Source organism: Hemicordylus capensis, chromosome 13 (assembly GCF_027244095.1).
Source record: "Hemicordylus capensis ecotype Gifberg chromosome 13, rHemCap1.1.pri, whole genome shotgun sequence".
Taxonomy (NCBI): domain Eukaryota; kingdom Metazoa; phylum Chordata; class Lepidosauria; order Squamata; family Cordylidae; genus Hemicordylus; species Hemicordylus capensis.
Window position 1 is genome coordinate 4437311 of NC_069669.1, and position 23244 is coordinate 4460554.

At 49.0% G+C, this 23244-nt stretch overlaps 1 protein-coding gene across 2 annotated transcripts; it reads right to left on the bottom strand.

Moving 5' to 3' along the window:
- Window positions 1-15583: 15583 nt before the first annotated feature.
- Window positions 15584-19536, bottom strand: SOCS1 (suppressor of cytokine signaling 1). Of its 2 annotated transcripts, none has more exons than XM_053276522.1 (2): window positions 19326-19536; window positions 15584-16784 (listed from the first exon to the last, which is right to left on the bottom strand). In XM_053276522.1, exon 2 carries the CDS (start codon window positions 16707-16709, stop codon window positions 16086-16088), a length of 624 nt encoding a protein of 207 aa, XP_053132497.1. In that variant the 5' UTR covers window positions 16710-16784; window positions 19326-19536; the 3' UTR covers window positions 15584-16085. The 2 variants fall into 2 exon arrangements, with proteins under 2 accessions (XP_053132497.1, XP_053132500.1); XM_053276525.1 differs by lacking the exon at window positions 19326-19536 and adding an exon at window positions 17201-17900.
- Between the last annotated feature and the right edge of the window lie 3708 nt (window positions 19537-23244).

Here is a 23244-nt window from a genome sequence, read left to right on the forward strand (position 1 = left end):
AAACCTGGGTAGCTTTTCCTGCTACTTTGCTTCCACACAATCACCTCTACCCTGATTTTTGTCTGACCTTGCTCCCACACAAACAAAAACTGGGAGCATACTCAGCTCCCAAACCCGGGTAGAACACTGTTTTTGATTGTGAGAATGACCTCTATAAATGTTATATTGTGGGGGAAGAGCTGTTCTGGCAATTGTGATGTTCTCTTTACCGTTTAGTTGTTTTTGACATCTCTTCTTAGGAAAAAAGGAACTGTTCTAAGTTAGTTTCACTTTCCTTTCTAACTGGTAGCTGTTGTTATTTATCTCCACACAGGAACAGCAAAAGACGTTGCTTTGGTGCTGCTGATAAAATTTCAGTCCTTTCTGGTTCTACCTGTGAAATGGTATTCAACAACAAACATTGTTCTCTCTCTCTCTCTCTCTCTCACACACACACACACACACAGAGAGATATAGATATCTCCCAATGACATACAGATACCAAGGTTTGCGAACACAATCCTGCCACTTACATTAGCTGAATGCTCTACATTTACGCCAGAATATGCTTGGTGATTTTTTTTAAAGTGTATTTTAAAAAATAAATTCTGAATACCACATTTCCCAGTTCACCTACAGAAACCAAGTTTTGCATGAACTATTCTGCCACTTACATTAGTTGAATGTGCTACTTTTTACACAGTTTTGCAGATTAGTGTGGAATTGCCTCTGAATTGCTCCTATTTTCCCCCAAAGGGTGGAAGGCGTGTGTGTGTTAAATGACAGGCTTCTTTCCATTATGCTTTTATCTCTTTTATTTCTTTTATGGCAGAATAAAACTGGAAGAACACTGGTTGATGGCAACTGGCTCATATGCGGTGTTACCAAGAAATTGCGTAACAGCTTGGTCTGATCATCTGTTCCCTTTTGTTGCTCTTCAGGAACCACTTCCTCCCACCAACAGTGAGTTTCCAATATTAGCCAATATAAACAGAAGTTACCTAATGGAGCAGGAAGTGGGACGGTATGGATGGCTTAATTTTGGGTGGGTTGTATGTGTATGTGTGCGCATGCGCACATGCATATTCTAAAATATCCAAGTACTGAGTCATATTTTTCCTTCTCTGAGCTATGGAAAGGTTCAGGAAAGACTTTACAGAGAGTACATTTCCTTGGGAAGGGGGCGCACTGGGGCTTATTTATTTATTTGATTTATATTCTGCCCTTCCAAAATGGCTCAGGGTGCTTTACAACAGGAAAAAAACAATTAAAACCAGTTAACAATTAAAATCAGAACTATCCTGCTCTCCTGAAAGACAGTCATGAACTCAAATTACGGATTTCTGCCGGGAGTGCATTCCACAGCCCAGGAGCAGCTACAGAGAAGGCCCGCCTCTGAGTCACCACCAGATGAACTGGTGGTAACTGGAGACAGACCTCCTCAGATGACCTTAACGTGCGGTGGGGATCATGCAGAAGAAGACGCTCTCTAAGATAACTTGAACCTAAGCGGTTCAGGGCTTTAAAGGTAATAACCAGCACTTTGTATTTTGCCCGGAAACATATTGTCAGCCAATGTAACTGTTTCAGGACAGGCATAATATGGTCTCTCTGGGTTGTCCCAGAGACCAGTCTGGCTGCCGCATTTTGAACTAACTGAAGTTTCCGAACTACGTACAAAGGCAGCCCCAGTAGAGCGCATTGCAATGATGCACCACTGTTTTGAGGTCATCCTCTTCAAGGAATGGGCACAGCTGTTGAATCAGCCGAAGCTGATAGAAAGCACTCCTGGCCATGGTCTCTACCTGATATACCAGGAAGAGGCCTGGGTTCAGGAGTACTCCCAAGCTGCGCACCTGCTCCTTCTGGGGGAGTTTAACCCCATCCAGCACAGGAAGATCTAACTCACCCCTCAGATTCTGAGCCCCCACAATGAGCACCTCCATCTTGCTTGGATTCAGCTTCAATTTCTTATCCCTCATCCAGCCCATTACTGCCTGTAGGCAAGCATTTCAAGAATGAGTGCCATTTCCTGAAGATGAAAAGGAGAAATAGATTTGGGTGTCATCAGCATACTGATAACACCCAGCACCAAATCTCCTGATGACCTCACCCAGCAGTTTCATGTAGATATTGAAAAGCATTAGTGACAGAATGGAGGCCTGAGGTACTCCATATAACAGCTTCCATTCTGAGGAGCAACTGCCACCAAGCTCCACCATCTGGAATCCTACTGAGGCCGCACCAACGTCAAAATCCTCCGAGGCCTTTTGAAATCCTATTGAGTCCAGCAGCCTTTTTGGATGGACCATCCTAATAGGTCCACCACTGCTGCAGGGGTGGGTTGCGGCTGTGAACCCAATCTTAACCAGGTAGTGTTCCCTCCACAACAATGGGGAAGGTCTTCTGGCTGTTCACTGGGCATGAACAGATGACCAAATCTGTTCATCTGCAAAAGTACAGGTTGAAGAGGCACTATGGGAGGGAGTTCACAAACTAGTCAAGAGAGGTTGTTTTAACATAAATGTTTTCCCCTAACATAAACGCTTTAATTTGCTTTTGGGGAAGAATCCACACTCTGGCATTGCCAGATGGTTGCATTCCAGTGCTTGCTGTGTTGTTGTCCCCTGATATTTCAGACCTGATTTACGGGAGATTTATTTCGTTTGCAAACGAACACAGTTGTAGCCCCCATCTATCCATGCATAACCAAGCAAAAGTGTTAGAAAAAAAGGACATAAGAACAGCCCTGCTAGCTCAGGCCCAAGGCCTATCTGGTCCAGCATCCTGTTTCATACAGTGGCCTACCAGATATTCCTAGGACAACTCCTTGAATTAAAAGCTTCCTGCTTGCCGGCTTTGCTCCATTTATTGATGGACGTCGTGCATTTTTGTGTTCCACCCTTCAGCACATCAGTGCTTCCAGGTCAGTTCTCAAAATTAAGAGTAAAAGCAAAGTAAAACAGGAGAAACAGAGCAAGCAGATAAAAACCAGTCCAAGAGCATGAAAGAAAAGTGCTCCCAATGCCTGGCTGCAGTTAGCAGTCTAGTTGTGGCTATAATTTGGAACTACCTGTATCTTCCAGACAGTATTTGAAGGCAGTCCTACACTTAACACATCGCAGTAGATTAATCTGGAGGTCTAAACTTCTATTGCTTCCTTCCTGTTCAGTGCAGCTGAGGAATTTAATGGTGAATTGTTCCAGAATTGCCCCTTAATTAGTTCACTTCTGTTCCCTGTGGCATGGAGGTGGAAAAAATCTAATTACTGTGCCCTTTGGTTCTTTATTTTACAGCAACGCGGCACTATTTCACTATGAATGAATGAAAGAAAGAAAAATATGAATGAAAGGAAACCAGTAATTAAATCCCACCACATGGAGAATGGAAGCTGACTAAGTGTCAATGTATAACTAATTCCCATCTGTGCTAAGCAGGAAGCAATCAAAGGAGCAGCAGAGCCTACAGAGGAGGAAGCATTGCTCTGTGGAACTGTCTTGTGAGTAAGTATTGGAAGGATCTTGGGCCAGGGACAGGCTTTGTTGGGTAATATAGCTTCATATGAAGTGCTGTGTGAACCATGGCTATAGGTCTGCTTCCAGCTAATGGCAGAACGGCAGCAATAAAAGGTCCTGCTCTGGTTTTGTCCCCCACCTTGGCAGGTGACTTGTATTTCAGGTGGCTGGAACTTGAGTCTCCCAATACCAGCAATTGTCCCAACCAATGACCAAGCCGTGCCAAAGGGCCACTTCCTCTGTTTGCAACAGCCAACAGCATGGCTTTAACAGTATGCTAAAGTGAATTGAATGTAAAAGTAAATTGTTTCTGGGCTTGGTGCTTTGACGAGATGAGAGGCAGAATGTGTGCATTGAACTGCAGAGCCTGGGAAATTGAAAGTCGAGAAGGAGAAGGTGTGAGTCCACCCATCTGCTCTCTCCTCTCCCTTCCATTCCCAAAGTTTCTCTTTCCCAGCTGCAGCTTTCAGGCAAAGAGATTACCCAAGGGCTTCAGGGAGTCCAGCTGGCACTCACTGTTTTATCCAGCATCTCAATGTCTGAAAGAGACTGAGCTGTTCATTCACAGGGGACAACAGATGTTTTCTTAATTGCAGCATTTAAAATACATTAAAAAAAATTGTTCCCTTTTTATGGGGATGCTTGTTGTCGGTGATATGCATACAGCAGAGGAGAAGAATGCATATTTTGAAGAGATGGCACCCTTTCCGGTGCTGGCAAAGCACCTGGAAAATCTAAATTCTAATGCTGGTGGCAGAATCGGATGGATTGTGTTTGCAATAGAGCAGGATTGTTCTCAGGTTCTCTCTCTCTCTCTCTCACACACACACACACACAGAGATACATACACAAGCTGTCTGCTTCCTTCCACAGTGACTTTAGTCACTCCATTGCTTTCAAATACGTAATTATTTCACTGAGAAATCCCAAGGATGTGATATTTTCAGAGTCTGTTCCTTTAGGATTTTAAAAAAAAAAAAAGACTGGAAGGAAGTCTGGTGTCTTGGAATAGCTGTTTGTTTGCAAATCTGCAAGCTGACTCCTGAAACAGATAGCACAATTGCTACTTCTACACTATGTACCAATGCTACTATTCTGCAGCTCCATCCTGGTTGTAGCTAATTCCATCTGAACGCTCGCTAAGTCCAATGGAACACACATTACTTGTCTCTCTCTCCCAAATTCAGTCTGTCTCTCCTATCAACCCTCCATTTCAAAGCCCCCAAGATATCTAAATCAAATAATGGTATCTAGATTTAAAGGAGCTTTTATTCTAATGTGTTTTAATGCGCTTCCTACAGCAATATTAGAAGGAAAATTCAAGGAAATTCCACATGCAGCCTGGCTCTGCTCTTGTGGTGCAGGAGCCATTGAAACAACAGCTCATGTCCTCCTGTACTGCCTTTTTATTTTTAATAAGGATATCTGTTCCCATTTTATCCCCCCCCTTTTTTTAAATGTTAAATTTCAAGGCCATTCAGATTTATTTTACCTTCAATATTTAATGTACGGCCAGAATGATTTAATTTATTTAAATGTTACAAAATTCTGTTTTATAGTTTGTAAGATTTGCCAAGAGTTGGTTAAAGTACCCCTGCTAACTGAGCAAGAGGCACTTTTTCAAAGTGGTGATTCTCTTTATTTAGCAGGGGGAGAGCAACTGGCCCTATCCATCCCCAGCACAGCATCCCTCCAGTGGCTGTTGCTGGTGTTTATCTTATGTTTCTTTTTTAGATTGTGAGCCTTTTAGGGACAGGGAGCCATTTTATATCCTATCTATCTATCTATCTTTCTATCTATCTATGTTAACTGCTTTGGGGACTTTTGTTGAAAAGCGGTATATAAATATTTGTTGTATTCGTATTTGTAAAGTACATTAGCTCTATGGTCAATCGTTTACTTTTTTGCTGTCTTACTGTTCTATTTTGCTTTATCAATTGTTGTTATGAAATGAATTTAAAACTGTCTCTTCCTTCCCCCTTCCTCTTCTCCCCCAAACTCTGATGGCAGTGGCACCCCAAAGGCTGGAGAGAGATATCCAGCCATTAAGGGTGACTGGGCTATAGCTGGACTGCCCCCAACCAAGAACCTGATCGCTTAGAGCAGTGATTCCCAACCTGGGTTCCTCCAGATGTTGCTACAATAAATTGTAGCTAGGAATGATGGGAGTTTTAGTTCAGCAACATTTGCAGGACCACAAGTTGGGAACCACTGGCGTAGAGCTTAACCCTTGCTGAGGCCTGGCATTCTGTGGTGGACCAACTCAACAGCAACCCCATTAAACTTCCAAGCAGCAAGATCCCCCCCCCCCAAAAAAACCACCCAATTAATTTGAAAGAAAGGGTGTTACTGAAGCTCTGGCTGCCAGCACGAAGGAAGACAGATGCAAGTCCGGAGACTGCATCAGTGCATGACTGGTGACAAGTGTGCTTAACATATAGGCTGAGGCTTTCCATTGCTGCAAGCAAGCAGAACCCAGCAGGTACTAGATGAGGGTGAATTATTGCCTGAGAGAGGATTGACTACTTGCTGATGGGTACTGATGGAGAGATACGGCAGCCAGTGTGCTGCTGCTACTTCTGTCCGCCCCGCTCCCTCTCATAACTAGCTATTTAAAAAATAGCATCACTACGCACAGGAACCAGAGGCTCAGTTCTTGTAAATGACCTCAGTCATAACAGGATGACGAAGACCACAGGTTGTAACAATCAAAGGAAACTCAGTTTCTCACTCGGTAGCTCTTGTGAGGTGAAACAGCAACGGTTTGGGTTTGACCGAGGTGGGCAATGGATGGACTGTTGAACTCCTTTTTCTTTTTTAAATATCCTGGCCTTCTCCAAAACTAGGGTTGATACTCATTTCTTCCCCTCTCCCCCCGCAGAGAGGAGTCTGTGCAGGCATTCAACAGTTCATCTTTTTGCCATCTTTGCCCGGCACCTCCCTGCCAGGAAAAGCTTTATCTGTTGAATTCCTACTCAACAGGGGGGGAAAGGTAGCAGCCATACCAAAGCTGTTCTTCACACTTATGCTAAATACAGCAAAGGATTCCACGGCTGCCTGAGGGCCCAAGCTCCAGGTTTCCCCCGTTCGGTTTGAGTCTGAACTGGAATCGAACCAAACCAGGAAAGTTTGGTTTGGCACCACAAACAAGGGGCCCAGCTTGGCTCAAATTCGAGCCAGCTCTGGTCCAGTTTAGGGGTGCCAGCAACATGTTTTTTTGTTTTTTAAAATGGTAGACTTAGTTCTTCCAAGGCCTTCAGGGGGTTCTGTTGGCGGCCATGCAGGGACTCCGGTGGTTCCTCCTCCCACCGATGGTCTCCCTCAGGCCATTTTGGGGGGCATTTTGGCCCTTTCTGAGGTGGCGGTGGCCATTTTAGAGGCCACTGCACTTGCGCTCTGGCCATTTGTGTGGCCTGGGTAATGACATGGCCATACATATGGCCAGGGTGCATCCTCATTGGCCTCCAAAATGCCTGCTGCCACTGCAGAAAGGCCCAGAATGGCCCAGAAATGGTCCAAAACAACATGGAGGAGACCAGTGGGGGAAGGGGGAACCACCAAAGACACACACACACACACACACACATACACACACACACACACTATGTGGTGATGGCCACCAATTTGGATGGCTTTAAGTGGGCCTTAGGCCAATGCATGGAAGACACTATCAATGGCTACTAGTCTGAGGGCTATAGGCCACCTCCAGCCTCAGATTCAAGATGCCTTAAATACCAGTTGTAGGGGAGCAACCGCAGGAGAAAGGGCAGGCCTTCATCTCTGTGGGCTTCTCAGGGGCATCTGGTGGGCCGCTGTGGCCACTGTGGTGGAACAAGATGCTGGACTAGATAGGCCTTGGGCCTGATCCAGCAGTGCTGTTCCTAACAGGAGAAAAAGTGAATATTTGCACAGTGAATTGCAAGAGAAACGTCCACTTCTCCAAAACCCCTGGTTTTGACCACCGAATAAGAAGTGGAACATATTCTGTATGCTGCAGGTAGCCAGTAAGGCAGATTTATCCTTCACTTGCTAACTCGAGAGCTCCATGAAGGCCAGACAATCCATTAGAGGGCTCATTAAGATTAGTGGTGGCCCCTCCCTTGCTTTCGCTCTCGAACTTCTGACAAGTTCTGATGTAGCTGGCCCTGTAACCCAAAGGGCTGTTGCTGCCCGGGCTGAGAAACTGCATCCCTATTGGTGTTGAGTGCTCCATCTGGCAATTGAGCTAATTTGTGGGGGTTGGCCTGGAGTGGAGGAGGAAAAGGGCATTTCTATTAAGTGTACTCCCAAGGAAGGAAGTGGCTTCTTTATCACAGAGATAAGAATTTGTGCATTTCTGCCTTCCTTGGCACCCAAAGTTATGAAGTTCTTGTGCAGCAAGAAGGCGCTGAATAAGGTCTGCTTTCTTGGCTGCAATACAAAAAAACAGGGAGAGAGAAATGCCCGGTCCATCTAGCTCGAGATTGTCTGCCCTTAGGGACAAAATCCACGGAGGACAGGTCTACCAATGGCTGCATGTTTTGAGCAATGTGAATTATTTCAGTTGCCTCTGAAGAAGAACATCTCATGCTCACAACATGTCAGGCAACTGAATAAATGAATTTATGCAAACTCATCCGCATGTTTGGAAATCCACCAAGCCCCCCCCCCACGCAATTCAGTTTTGATTTGTTGGTGCTGTGTCATTTTTCTCCTCCTGCCCCTTTCTCATTCCTACATTGGGAAAGCAAGGCCCCTCCACCAGCCTGGCCCGGACCAACGGCGAAGGAGTGTGGGAAATGTCGAAAGTGGGACTGAAAAGCTGGAGATCCAAACCAGCCTTTCCCATCCACTCCATCCCCATCTCCAGCTTCTAGGATCACTAAGGCCCTATTCACACATGACGCTCAACACAAGTACAGTCTCTGTACACAGGTACAGATCTGCACGCAGGTACCGTTGTTCGTATATTATGCTTAATCCACATTCATCAGGACTCTTCCTATCTGTATCCTGAATTTGAAGGGGCTTGGATCCAGGTTCACTTCGAGCCTGGCACATGCGCACTCATTCACACCAAAGCATGCGCATGTGCACAGACACCTGTATGCACAGACAACGTAAAGTCTGAACAGGACTTGAATATGGATGTCAGCCTTAAAAAAGCTGCCAAAGAGATTGCAGGGGTTCTTGTGATCAAATAAAAGCCGTTTTAATTGACTTGAACAGTCAGAATGCCATTCAAGGGCCGTGGCATCAGAATAAGGCTCTTAAACAGGTCATTTGAACAGGCTGTAATTAGCTTAGATTAGACGCTTCTCAAACACGGGTCCCCAGCTGTTGTTGGACTACAACTCCCATCATCACCCGGCTGGTGATGATGGGAGCTGTAAGTAAGTAAGTAAGTGTATTACTACAGTCCGGGACCAGAAAACAGCAACAGACCCAACAACCAACCAAATACAGAGGTATAAGGACTGTTACTGTCAAATTACATTAATCATTAATTTGTTACACAATCAGATTAAAAAAAAACAACCCAGCATGTTTCTTAGGAATGTAAGTGATGAATCTGACCATCTGTTTCCTAATAGAGCAGGTTCTGGAGCAAAATTGTGCAACATGAAAGGTGATGTCAGTATTAGAATCTGAGAGAAGGGAGGATGGGAGTTGTTGCTTAAATGGTTTTATAATAGGATTGGAGACATCCGTGTAAGATAGATTGGTCAGCAACTAAATGCAGCCCCCACATTCAGAGGCCATATATCTCTGAGTATGAACAAGAGGAGGCCATCACCTGCTTGCCCGGCCTGTGGACTTCCATGAGGCATCTGGTGGGCCACTGTGGGGAAGCAGAACGCTGGACCAGGTGGACCCCCTTTGGTCTGATCCAGCAGGGCTCTTCAGATGTTCTTAAATCTTGCCGGGGCCTAGCCTAGGAAGCTATCCACAACCATCTGGGTGGAGGCCTCAGCACTGCCTTCAGGCGCAAGGGGGCATAGCACTATCCCTTGCCATTGGCAGGCAGGATGGCACCTCTGGATGGGCCAATCTGGCATCCCTCTGAGGAGCCTGGCCTTCAGAGCTTCTGCCTGCTTCAGGACTGGACTCCAACAATGGACAGGAGCAGCCCTGGCTTGGAAAACACCCATCTCAAGACTGGATTCAGATGGCTCAGGTCGCTGTGAGGGCAGATGAGTCAAAGCATGGATGGACCTCTGGGTAGCTGAGGTGTCTGTTTACTGAGCTCTCATCTGGATGCGTCTGAACATTTTGCAGAGGAGCAGGATGGAAGCCGCACACACCCCCGGCCTTGTCCTGGAGGTCACTTTGAGCTCAATTCCACCAGTCATTTTGCCTTTTCTAATTAGCTATGCAGGGGAAATGGTTGTTGGGTGTAAACACTGGCCATGATCCCATTTATTTCCGTGCGGCTTTTGTGGAGAACTGCCCTGTGAACAGAGTGTGTCTGTGTGTGCGTGCATGCAATTTGCATTTCCTTTCTCAAGAAAGCACAAAGTCCCTCTTCACTTACATGGAAAAGGCGTATACATGAGGATAACATTTCCAGAGGGGATGATTCTATTCCCTTGTGAAAGTGTTCCTATGAGCTGGCCCGGTAGCCCCTCAGATTCTGCTGCCCCTGGCAGCCACCTGGGTCACCTGTGGGCTTGGATGCCAGGAAACTCCTGTATCGGGCAGCAGCGATCTAGGAAGGTGCTGAAAGGCATCATCTCATACTGAGATGGCAATGGTTAACCCTTCCTGTATTCTACCAAAGAAAACCACAGGGCCCTGTGGGCGCCAGGCATCAACACCGACTCGACTAGTCGACAATATCTGGGAATAAGGCACAACCTCGGTTGCCTTAGCAACGCTGACAACTCTGGTTCATCAGAGTCAAAGTTGGATCTTGCGTTGGATCCCTCTCTCAGCATGGCCCGCCCTCCTAGCAATGTTGACGCCTAGCAAAGGCACAGAAACTTGAGTGGGATGTGTTGAGTAGAGCTCCAGGACTGACTAGTTGGAGAACGGGATGCTTCCCTCCAGGTGCTGAGATTACACATCTCCCGTTCTGATGCGCTCCTTTCCCAGAGTCCTTGCCAGCCGAATTCCACATGGGTTAGAAGATGCACTGATGACTCTCAAGGAGTGCTGCACGGTTCTCTCTTGCGGAAGGGAGGATTCCTTCCCTGACGGATTCTCCTCTTAGAATGGGGGTCTGCTCAGCGGCTATTGCCTTCTCTTTGAAAGAGAGTGGTGGGGCATCCCATTCAGTCTTCGCCGGGCACATGGCCCCACACTTTGCTCACGCCGAGCGACCAGCGGTGGGTCTTGCCAAACGCAGGCGAGTGAAGAGTCCACCACGGGGACCACGATCCCGTTGTCTCCGGCTGTATGGTCTTCCCATGAACAGACATAGAGGGGTGATATCTGGGCAGCTACCCCCGAATCGGGCTGCCTGGCCTCATCCCTGGTATCGGCCACGCCCCCTGCGTGTGACATCAGACCACAGGGGCGTGGCTACTGCCCTGGAGAGGGTCTGCTCAGACCTTCTCCCATCCTCCCCAGCTAGTGTTTCATTGAAATGCTGACTGTCTGGGCTCCCTCCCCGGCCTCTTGGCCTGCCCGCCTTACAATGAAACACTAGCTGGGGAGGAGAGGGCTAGAGGGTGCATGGTGGAGGGCAAGGCAGTGCCTTGGTGGCCCCTCCAGACCCTGGCGGCAGAGGGACGGTCACCCCCCGCCCCTTGCTCCATTGTCCCCACACCCCTGCCGGCACCCAGTTTCCCACAGTGGCCCACCACCGCCACCAACAAATATTTATATACAGCGTTTCAACAAACGTTTCCAAAGCGGTTGATGTAGAGGAATAACAAACAAACAAGAGGGCTCCCTGTCCGCAAAGGGCTCACCATCTAAAAAGAAACATAAGACAGACGCAGCCACAGTCACTGGTAGTACTGTGCGGCTGGGGGCGGATAGGGCCAGTTGCTCTCCCCCTGCTAAATAATATCACCACTTTGAAAGGTGCCTCTTTGCTCAGGCAGCTGGGCTCTAACAGGGGCGAGGTTGTTTCTTCCAAAGAAATGGACGAGAGCGAGAAAGAGCAAGAAGTCGGACATTACCATGAACACGGGTCTCTTTCAGTCTTCATAACATAATAATAGTCGTGTATTATGGAACGAATTATATGACTAGCCAAAGGCTTTTATTGACTCTGCTTCTATTGACTCTATCTAGGCACTATATGTAGGCAGCCGTTGCACATAGCAGTCCAGAAGACATGCAGAAATTCTTCGTTTTCCCTTCTCTCTTTCTTGTTCCCTTTCGGCTGCAAAATCTGCAGAGCTGAGGGCTGCATGCGGGGCTGGTGGCTGCTTGTGCAGAGAAGCGGAAAATGGCTTGGAATTGGCCCTGGAGACGCAACAAGCCAAAGGACAAATTGGTGAGGAAGGCCTGAAATCTCCGGCTGCAGAGTCAGCAACTATCTTCCTTGTAAAGAAGCGCTACAGAGATGCAGAATGGACACTTTTCGGGCTACTGTGGAAGTGATCACAGAGGCAGCCTGAGGATGTTGCAAGTTCTTGACAGGTTCTGAAACAAGAAAAGGAGCAGTTTAATTACTGGTGGAATGCGCCAGTGTGTGTCTCCAAAAACTTCAGAGAGAGAGAGAGAGAGAGATGTGTGTTCCTTGGAATTGTTTGTAGCCTTGAACCATAGTAACCTGAGCTGCAGAGGTGTTATTAGTGTTATAACAGTTAACTCCCTGAGGTTGTTCACAAGAGTGGGCAGGGCAGCGGGCAGAGCGCTGGATGGATGGGGAAGGCTGGTTAAACTCACCTTCCCCCCACAAATGAGTGCTGCCTGTTGCTGGGAGCATGGCGGGGGGGGGGGATGTGTCCTGGCCTCCGGATATCCCACAATGCACGGCATGCACGATGCATTGGGATTTTTCCCCTGGAGACGGGTGCTCTAGGCGCCCATCACTGGGTGCCTAAACACAGCCTCAGCAAACCCACAATCCCGGAACCAGAGTTAAGGGCTCACTTGAGCTTTTAATGCTGGCAAAGGGCTGGGTTTAAAAGCGAGGCTAGGTGGCTCCTATATAGCCTCCTTATATAATAACTTGCGATTGGCAGCTGCTTTGGGGTTGCCGTGGGACAGAGCTGTGCCGCTTCTTTGCCAAAATGAAATTAACCTGGGTGCTTTCCTAATAGAAATGTTGCACATGCCGCATATTTGCATATGTCTGTTTTGAATGATCTCGTGTGAATGAGTGAGTGAGTGAGTGAGTGTGTGTGTGTGTGTGGTGCATGTGTTTCCCAAGTAATTTCGATTTTTGTTTGGCAGAGGTGGAGAAGTGGAAGAGAGCCGGATGGTCAGAATGGCAGCACTATTCAACGACATTGCACAAGTGTACAGAAGACTGTACATAAGTACATGCTTTTTTGTGTGAATGAATGATATTTTGTGTGTGAATGAATGATATTTTTAAAATTTGTTGATTTTAAAAGTGACGCTGGGCACAGGTCACCACCAATGCAGGGTACAGAAAGGAAGTGTACTGCTGTGTGTGTGTGTCGAACATCATGTGTGAATAACTGGATGTGTCCACAGGTCTGTACGTCCACCAAAGACAGATTGCCCATGTACTGAGCATAATACAGTCATTCCTCACCAATCACGGGTTTCCCACTTGTGGATCTGAGTATCCGCTAATGCGGAATTGTGATCGGTCTCGCCAACTGCGACTTGAGTATCTGCAGTTTGGCAAGATTTTTTGGAAATGGGGGGGGGGGGCTATTTTGGGGGATTTCCGGAAGTCAGTGGGTCATTTCCGGAGGTGATTTGGGGGGGTTGGGGGTGATTTCCAGAGGTCAGGGGGTCATTTCCAGGGATCAGGGGGTGATTTTTTTCTATATTTTTACGGTATGTTTAGGTCTTTGCATGACCGTGATTCCCCTAACCCCCTGTTTTCAATGCATTCCTATTGCTTGTCAACCGTGATTTGCCATCCGCGAGGTTTTCCAGGAACGGAACCCTTGTGGTTGGTGAGGGATGGAACAGGTATTGGAACAGGATTGATTTAAAAGCCAGTTTTGTGCTTGCTGGGTACAAGAACTTCAGGGGAGATTCAAGGAACCCACACACAACAACAACAAAGAACGTAAGACGAGCCTTGCTGGATCAGGCCCAAGGCTTATCTAGTCCAGCATCTTGCGTCCCACCAGATCCCTTCAGAAGCTACATAACCAGGAGATGAAGGCGTGCTTCTGACTGCCCAGAGGCACCCAGGTGAGTGTCTGTTTGCATGCCCAGAAGGATGGTGAGTGTCTGCTGGATTTGTCTGGTGGTTGTGGCGAGCTGGAGCGGCTAGAGGCGAAGCTGCATTCCCCCAGTGAGAATCTTTCATCTGCCAAGAACGCACCAGCTGGCCTTAGATATAATGCTGCTTCCCAGCCTCAGCTGCTATATGAGGAGAGCTGGTCTTGTGGCAGCAAGCATGACTTGTCACCTTAGCTAAGCAGGGTCTGCTCTGGTTGCATCTGAATGGGAGACTACATGTGTGAGAGCACAGGAAGATCTTCCCCTGAGGGGATGGGGAATAGCTCAGTGGAAGAACACCTACCTGCTTGCATGCAGAAGGTTCCAAGTTCCCTCCCTGGCAGCATCTCCAAGACAGGGCTGGGAGGGACTCCTGGCCATTGGTCCCTCTACTTTTTTTCATCTCTGTGTGGAGTGAGTTTTGTTCTGTGCAGCAGTATCATGTACATTCAGAGTGGGGCCTTCCTGATTCAACCTGAGCAGGATTGAAAATTAACTGAGCGGACGTTTTAAAAATGGTGAGCGCACGCATGTGTGCACGCCTTAAGAAGGAACATTGCTCATGCCTGTAACGCGGGAGAAGCTGCCTCCAGCCTATACAGGCAATACTAGATGGACCAAAGATCTGACTCAGTAGAAGGCAGCTTCCTATGTTCCTAGCCTGTGGAATTTGCAGCTTGTTTCTGTGACCCAACCATACTGAGCTAGCTTGTACAGGTCTGACTCTGTAAAAGGCAGCTTCCTATGTTCCTATGTACATGGCCTAGATCCAGCATAACTTCTAACCCAGAGGTTCTCAACCTTGGGTTCCCAGATGTTGTGGGACTACAACTCCCATCATCCCCAGCCACAATGGCCAAATAATATCTAGGGACCAAGTCTAAGAACCATCTTCACAGACCTTGCTCTGTGGCCTTTGATTAATTCATGAGGTCCTACTCAGAGCTGCATCATTTGTGGAAGCTCAGTCTGCCTCATCTATCATGTGCAGGGCCTTTTCTATAGTGGCCCCCGTGAGGGGCAAGACCCAAGTGGCCATGTCTAGTTTAATCTTCACTAAGGCCTTGCCCCCTGCTTTCCATTACACCAAGCATTTGGGAATTGTTGGAAAGCGGGTGGCTTGTGCTGCTTTTTTAAGAGTTGAAATAGAATCTGTTTTTTAGAATCTATTTCAAGATGTGTAGCTCTTCCTTCATGATATTATGAGCTGCCTCAGTGAGTAAAAAAGATGATATAAGAGATGAGATACTGACAAGAGCCAGTGTGGTGTAGTGGTTAGAGTGTTGGACTAGGTCTGGGGAGACCTGAGTTCAAATCCCCATTCAGCCATGAAACTCACTGGGTGATTCTGGCCCAGTCATGTATCTCTCAGCCTAACCTACCTCACAGGGTTGTTGCGAGGATAGACATAACCATAGGCTCATTGGAGGAAGGGTGGGATATACATGAAAAATAAAAATAAATAAATATAAATGAAGTCTGTGGAAACTAGATAACTGAAGTTTACACCAGAGAGGTACCACCATGCTTATGTTCTCTTATGGCAGGGGTTCCCAACCTTGAGAGCCCAAATGTGGTTGGACTACAACTCCCATCATCCCCTCAGCCATTGTGGGGCCCAAGTTTGAGAACTCCTACAGCCATATTGGGAGTTGTATTCCAACAACAGTCAAGGACACAAGATCAGGAAACCTCGTCTTGTAGAATAACGAAGATCAGGACTCCAGTGCTCAAACGGGAAGCCAGAAGATGAAAGACCAGAAAAGTCATTTTTGATGGGGTTTTGTTAAAAAAAATTACATTAAGGTTTATTATCACCTTGTTTAAAAAATAGATATAAAATAACAAAATATTCTGCCTAGCAGAAAGAATACTATCGAGGTCTCGGAGGAGAGCCTCAATTTGTGCAAACAGTTTTTCCATTGTGTAAACATGAGAACTGAAGTTTTTGCACTCCACCCCCAAATACAGTAGAACTGCTACAAAGATGAGTTTGCTCATTGTCTCTATAAAGTTTATACAAATCCTGGGATCAGATTTCTTTCTGGATTTCTTGCTGTCCACCAAATTCCGTGCGTGCGCACCCCAAGGCAACTTCGCACAACAAATCGCCATGCACCCCATCATGCTCCAAAGCAGCCAATCCCCACTGACCAAAATCCTCCAGCAAAAACCCATCTTTTCCACCTGGTGTCTGGGGCTGTACACTGTTATAGAACTCCCCTGGCTGGGATTCCGTGCACACCTTCTCCCGTTCCTGCACACCAACGTAATGCGGAGTGTTCACAACTTAAAAGGAAAAGATTTCAGGTAATCCTTTAAGACCGGATTGAGCGGGATCTGGCTTAGGTTGTCTCTCCCAACTGTCTCCACAATGTTTTTGCGGCAGAGTTCCTGCAAGGACCGCATCCGCTCCTTGCGTAGCGGGGTGACCAGTACCTTTCTTGGGGAGCTAACATAATGCTCCAGCAGCTTGAAGAGACAGTCAAAGGTCTCCTTGCTGCCATCCAGGCTGAAATGGCCTGCCTGGAAGATGACCCGGATGCTGGTGGGCTCCGTGGCAGTCTTAACGCTGATGGTAAAGAAGCAGTTCTTCTGTCGGCTGTCGCGGATGAGGAAGGTTCCCTCCGGCTCTCCTTTGAGCTTCTCATGAGCGGCAGTGACGGACAGAGGTCCCCAGTAAAAACCGCACGTGTCCAGCAAAGTGCTGGTACGGATGATGCTGCTGAAGTCTGCCTGCGAACGAAAGGTATGAAAGTGGGTGTCCCGGGGTGATTGCACGGTGTTGGCCCGGCCAGGGCCGTGGGGAATCCGGGGCTGCGTAGGATCTCTCACAGGAGGCTCACGTCGACACCTCAGCTCTCTTGTGATCGCATTCTCAGGCGTCACACTACTATGTGTTACCATCCTACAGACTAGACTAGCCAGGGTGATCTTCCATAGCGTCCAGGACCAGGGAAGAGCTGCCGGCCTAGGTCTTTCCTACAATCCAAAGAGAAGAAACTTGGTTAAATTGGCCAGGTGCAAATCAAAGGCAGCACTCTCTCTAATAATTATTTCGCGTATGCCCCACTTCAATTCATGTCACTAGAATTAAAATAAGCCTTTAAAAACAAACATCTACAACACAGGAAGAGAGAGAACCTCTTTGATCAGCCCAGGGGGAGAGCAGTTTATGTGATCTTGTTGCCACCACTGGAAAGACCGGGTCCATGGGCCGGCGAAAAAGGTTTTGCAAGCCAATTTTAGGACCAAGGTCCGACAAATGCGGAACCCCTTGGGCAAGATTTGGCTAACCTGCCCTCAGCAAAACGACCCCTCTGTTTAGACAAGTTCACTCATCTCTCTCTCTCTTTTTTAGAAAAAAGGAGCAAAATACTCTGAGAACAGCCACCTACTGGTGCAGCTCATTGAAGCATGTGCTTGCTAGTGGGTTTCCTTCTCTTCGCCACAGAACGCATCAGAGCGCCATTGATGGGAAGAGCTGATTCAGAAGGTGCTCCTTTCCCATCAGTTGATTCAACTCAATAGCACCGTCACCCTCAGGGCGCTTGAAGTGCAGGGATGGATTTCCAAGCCTGCTCTCTGTCCAGGAGGAACACAGGTGAGAGGAACTTCTCCTCGGTTCCTTTGCCCTTCCCTTCCTCAAAGAAGGGGGGCCAGCCTCTTCACCCTTTCCATTTGAGAAACAGGCAAGGTTTACTTTTCTCAGACTATAAGCTTTCCGGATGATTAATACAAGGCTCTAGAAAAATATATGGGGCTGGGGCAGCACCCATCCATGTTAATGGGGCTTGCATGGGGGGGGGGCGTTTTGGTGGATCCTGCCTGGCCTTTGGAGAAGCCCATCTGCCCATAGGAATCCCATAGGAAATGGGTCTCCAAAAGGATAAAGTTTCTACAATTTGGGATTAAAATTCCCAGAATGGTCACACTGAATAAGTTCCTTTGTTCAAAGCAAAAAACGTGCTGCTGGCAACCTTGCCAAGTTCCTGAGTAATCCTAGAGCTCTCCCTTGGAGAAAAAGCTCCCTCCTCTTTAACTCCCTCCCCCCATCTTATGGGATCCTTAGGCAACCATCTCACCAAAGTGCAGATAAACCAGCCTCTGTGTCCCACCCACCCCACAAGCATCTTCTTCAGAGCTCTCCCCATCTCTCTTTTTTAAGAGTCACACATTACGTGGTCCCATTGAAATGGATCCCTATGACTGATATATCAATCATATATCTCTACGTCTAGAGCTGTATCTATCAGGCAGTATAAAAATATGATAGATAGATAGATAGATAGATAGATAGATAGATAGATAGATAGATAGATAGATATTTTTTAAAGATGGAGGCAAGAATAGGTCTGAGGATTTATCCCCATAGTCAGTTTATAGCTATGTGCTGGCAAGTCACCGAGAATCTCTCATGTCTTCTCGGAAACCAATCTCGCTGGAGCCCCCAGCACCAGAGACGGGGGGCCCAGTGGTTTTCCAGCAGAAAACGCAAGAGAGGAAGCCTAGGCAAAAGGCTGGGATCCGTGACGGTGTGTCATGGGATCTGTGTCAGCAGATCGTCTGCAGAGTGTTGGGAAGTGATGAAGAAGCAGTCCGAAGTGCTGCAGGGCCCATGAGTCGGCTCCCCCCCAGAGCCACTTAAGAGCCAGGAGGACCCACTCCCTCCTCCTCGCCAGCTCAACAAGCCAGCGGCTGCTTGAGGATGAGGGCCCCGGGGGCTGAACTCAGACGGGGCAAAGAACCAGCAGGCCCTCCTCGCCTCGCCTGAGGTCGCCCTCACCAGCTGCACTGTTGGACACCCGACAACTGTCCTTGCCTGACCCCGGGCAGCCCTGAAGCCAAGGCCGACTGCCTCCAGGGCGAGAATCCCACCATTCAGAGCAGCAAGTCAAACAGACGTGAACTCTGGGCTGGCTACCAAGCCCGCCCCGCCAAGTTCTCAGGTTTCACCGCCGCCTTTCCTAGGTAAAGAGTTCTGTGTTACTCGGAATTCTCCACATGTCACAGAGCCGCAGCCAAAATGCCCCAACTCGAAAAACCCTCCTCCTCCTCCGCCACACCAGTCATAGGAGGAGGAAATCTGACACCGGCTCGAGTGTCTACGGGTGGGGACGGAGGGGGGCGATTCCCGTCTAAAGGGCTGGGGGTTGGGGGGCAGCCAAGGCCCCCTCCTTCCGCACACAGTGACTCCCCTCCGAAAAGCGTGCAGAAGCAGCCCCCTCCCCAGAAGAGAGCGCGCGCCCGTCCGAAACTTGGGAGGAACTTCGGTTCCCGCAGCACCCGCTGAGCCCGGACCCATTGCCAAGGCAAGATCCCAACTGCGCTCCTGCGGCCGCACACCGCCTTTGTTGACCGAGAGCGTGGAAGCGGCTCCCTTCCGAAACAGCAACTCACTCTGGGTCCCGAGACGGCTCCGGAGCGAGTTTCACCCGGACGGCGGGTGGGCGGGGGGAGGGTGCGCTTAATCCGGGTCTGGAGGCGCGCGGAGGAGGAGGAGGAGGAGGAGGAGGCGTTTACCTGGGGCTCGTTCTAACTGCGCGGCTTGGCGGGACTCCTTGGCAAGAGGGACCGATGGTGGGCCGCCGCCGCCGCCACTGCCACCTTCCTGCGCCCGGCCCTCCCGGTGGTTCGTAACTGCATCCTTTGCTTGGGCCGCCGCGAGGTCACGCCGATGGGCGCCGCGCGGGCCTGCTGGGGCTGCGTGCCGGGGCTGCTGCTGGGGCGCCGGGCGCTCGTCTCTGATCCTGATCGCCGCCTCCGGTGGCTTTTATAGAGGTGGGGCCTTCTGCGCCCCGCCCCGCATTTCTCATAAAAGACGCGTCTACGCCATCTCGGAGCAGACTTTCGCTTTCTATTGTGCCACATCAAAGCTCTGGGCGCGCCGGGCCGGGGCGGGCGGCGGTCACATGCGCGCACCGGGAGGCAGGATCGGGGCCCTGCCTGGCTGGCTTGCCAGGGCCGGGCTGCACCTGGGAGGTGGTGCCTCTGAGCACGGGCGGAGCGCCCCCAGAAAGAAGTCATCCCTGACCGGGATTCTGCGCTCCTTAACAGGCTTCTTGCGTTTAACCCAAAGGTGGCGCCGGGGGGGGTGCACCCCCCCAAAAGTAGTTTGTCTTCCACCGCCCCCCCCCTTTTCTATTTGAGAAATCTAATATGTGGGACACAGCTCGCCCACCCCTAAAAGCACTATGCACCTTCTGTACTCCCCCCTAATCCCCCCCCCTGGTGCCCCCTCTGGTTTAACCTGAGGGAGGTTGCCTTCTGCTGGTTCAGGACTGTGTTGGCTTCACCAACACCAAGGCTAAATGCTGGGGCACACCAGCATTTTGGCAGGGCTCCTAAGCAAGTGCAGAGTGCCTTTTCCTCCTCCTCCCAAGGAGGCACCAGGGAGGAAAGAGAGAACCTTCCAGAGCAGAGGGTGGCCTTGCCAGCCACCACTGTTGCCTCTAGTGCGCATGTGCCTGCACGCACAAGTTTTTGTTACGTCCGCTCTGTTAATTTTAGATCCCACTCAGGGTGACTTGGGAAGGCCCCTCTCTGAATGCACATGTGCACACACTGCCTCGATATTGCCACCCATTTCGCACACAGGTGACAAAAATTAGAGGGGACACTGCTTCCCACCCTGGCGTGCCCCTCTCTCTCTGCTCCTAGAAATCAAGCCCCACACCCATTCCTCCGTTTCCTGGGCCTCTTGCTCATTTGAGAGCACCAAGACTTGAGCGCAGCTGCTTTCTTGGGGGCATCTGGTTGCCTGCTGGAGTAGACCGACTTCTAATCTGGACCCACAGGGCTCCTGTACATGCCTGCATAACAGCTGAAACGCATTTAGCCCTCCTTAGGTGTACTGACTGACAGCTATAAATCACAGTCCTTAAGAATGGAGCCTCCATGGGCAGTAGCAGTGTGTCCCGGAATACGGTGCCAAGTGCTGGGGGCAAACCACAGGGGAACTGCCTTCCTGTGCTTTTTGCAGACTTCCTGGCGGCTGGCCATTGCTGGACACTGGACCGGTTTGGACGATACCTTCCTGGCCCATGCAGTTAGGAAGGGGCGTATTTGTCGGGTGCCTTCTGTGTACATCCTGGTGTTCTCCTGGCACATCCTTTTATCATGTGGGGCGGGGTGTGTGTGTTCAGATGAACGGCCCCTTCGTGCGATAAAGGAGAGCACCGAGACATGCACATAAGGCCACCTTGCATAGGCCAACAAAGTAGATCCAACCCTTTCCTACAAAGCAGGTGTTCAGTCTTAACCTGGGGTCCACAGGGTGGGTGGTTGCTTTGTTGCACTGAACTTAATTTGCTCCCTGATCAGCCAGAATACAGTCTTATAAAATAAGACTTCTATTTTCTCTTTAACTTTTCCAGGAGTCTGAGCCTTACATGGGGTGGGAGTTTGTGGAGGGTCCATATAGGCACAAACAGGTTAAGAAGCCTAAAGGGCTTGGTATGTTCCTGCCAGACAGACAGCCTGTCTGCCCTGGTCGCTAGGAATGGAGCCTCCAGCTGCAGAGGCACCCAACAACAGGTACTCTTTTGCCTTGGTCTGATCCAGCAGCGCTGCGCTTCAAAGAGGGTTCTGGGGCTCTTGGTAACCCAGCCTGTCTGCTTCAGTGAGTGCCTAGACTCGCCACCAATGTGTGACACTCCTGTCTTGGTTTCCTTTCTTGAAAACGGAGGCTGCAGACCTCCGAGAAAGGCAGGAGGGGCCGAGAGAGCCACCAGCTGGGAGGGAAAAGAAAGAGAAAGGGAGAAAAGTCTATTTATGGCCAGCTCTTCGTATCTGTGTTCAAATCCTAGCAATCGCCCTAGGAAGGAACCTAGGAAGCTGCCTTATACCGTGTCAGACCATCTAGCTCTGGCAGACTGGCTGCGGGAGGGAACTTGGAAAGGTTACTCTTCCCAGAAGAGGAATATCTTACAGTACTTGCATGCAGCCTCCCGTTCCAATGCCAACCAGGGTGGGCCCTGCTTAGCAAAGGGGACAAGTCATGCTTGCTGCAGCCTGCCACAAGACTGTCTCTCCTCTGCTAGTGAGTGCAGTTCTTTCTGTTTGAAGTGATCCTAAGAACAGCAACATTACAAAGAAAGAAAGAAAGGTTTCTAGTTAAGACCACACAGGCAGACTTAAAAGTGCACGACACCATACCTCGTGAAATCAAGAGCCAGAGAGATGCACAGCCTAATGAATATTGTGCCGAGCGAGCAGCAAACCGGTCGAATGGAGTTGGAGGGAATGTCCACCAGTTCAACAAGGACTATTGCTCATGTGCCCCAGTTCAGAGTGGCACATGAAACTGGAACATTAGTGCTGGACAAACCAGCGCAAAATGTAGACGTGATCTCCTCAATAAAAAGCCTGAACACTTACCAGTTGATGATGAAGGTTCTTCAGATTGGCTTCCTTTGCCGATACTGTGATGACTGTGAAATGCTCAAAAGCAAAGCAGACTCTCACCAAAGAGGGTGCTGTTGATCCCAAGTGAAGAGCCCCCAGGCTTACTGTAAAGGCAGAAAGGACCCAATGTGCACACAATGAGGTACGAGAAAAATGAAGTCGACAAGACAAGGCTTTCTGCTCTGAGACCTCAGATGTGAGGAAGTGCGCTTTAGATGTTCAGAAACGGTGTGTTCTTCCCAGCATAGGTCCTAGAAGAGAACATGAGAGAAAAAGAGAGTACAGAGTTGACCTCAGTAACGGAACTACCTGACAACACAATGTTAGAGATAAAGGCTGAGATACCCCATGAATGGTAAGATTAGCAAACTTTGTGCCCGTATGAGGGGGGAAGCAGTTGAGTAGGACTGATTGAGAAATGAGCGTCACTTTTGATGTTTTCAGATGATAAAGTACAAGAGAAGAAACAGCCCAAGGCTGTGTTCTTGGAATGAACGTGCCTACTGACTCAGCGGCACAACTCTACCTTTACAGAAGACCACCTTCAGGACACAAATCAGAGGGTCTCAAATGCGGATCCCCAGATGTTGCTGGACTACAACTCCCATCATCCCCTGCCACAACGGCCCAGCGACATCTGTGGATCCACATTTGAGAACGTCCTCTGGAGCAACCTCTAAAGAGCCACGTTAACTCGAGACCAGACCCCGTATCAGAAACCGGGCCTCCCTTCTGTCTATTCCCAGTGTTATTTATGTTGGGGGTTCTCCAATGCAGAAGATCCCCATATGTTGCTGGACTACAACTCCCCTCATCCCCTGCCCCAGCGGTCCAGCTACTTTGATCTACGTTTGGAGAGCCACGTTTGAGAGCCCCTGACATAAACAACATAGAGAATAGACAGAAGGGGGTCCCAGCTCCTGACATGAGGTCTGGTCTCGAATTAAAGGCTCTGAAGCTCAACCTGTAATAATGGTCGCATTGCTGCCCCCACCCACCAAAGTCAGCACCCCGGCTGCAGTCTTCAAGAGAGACT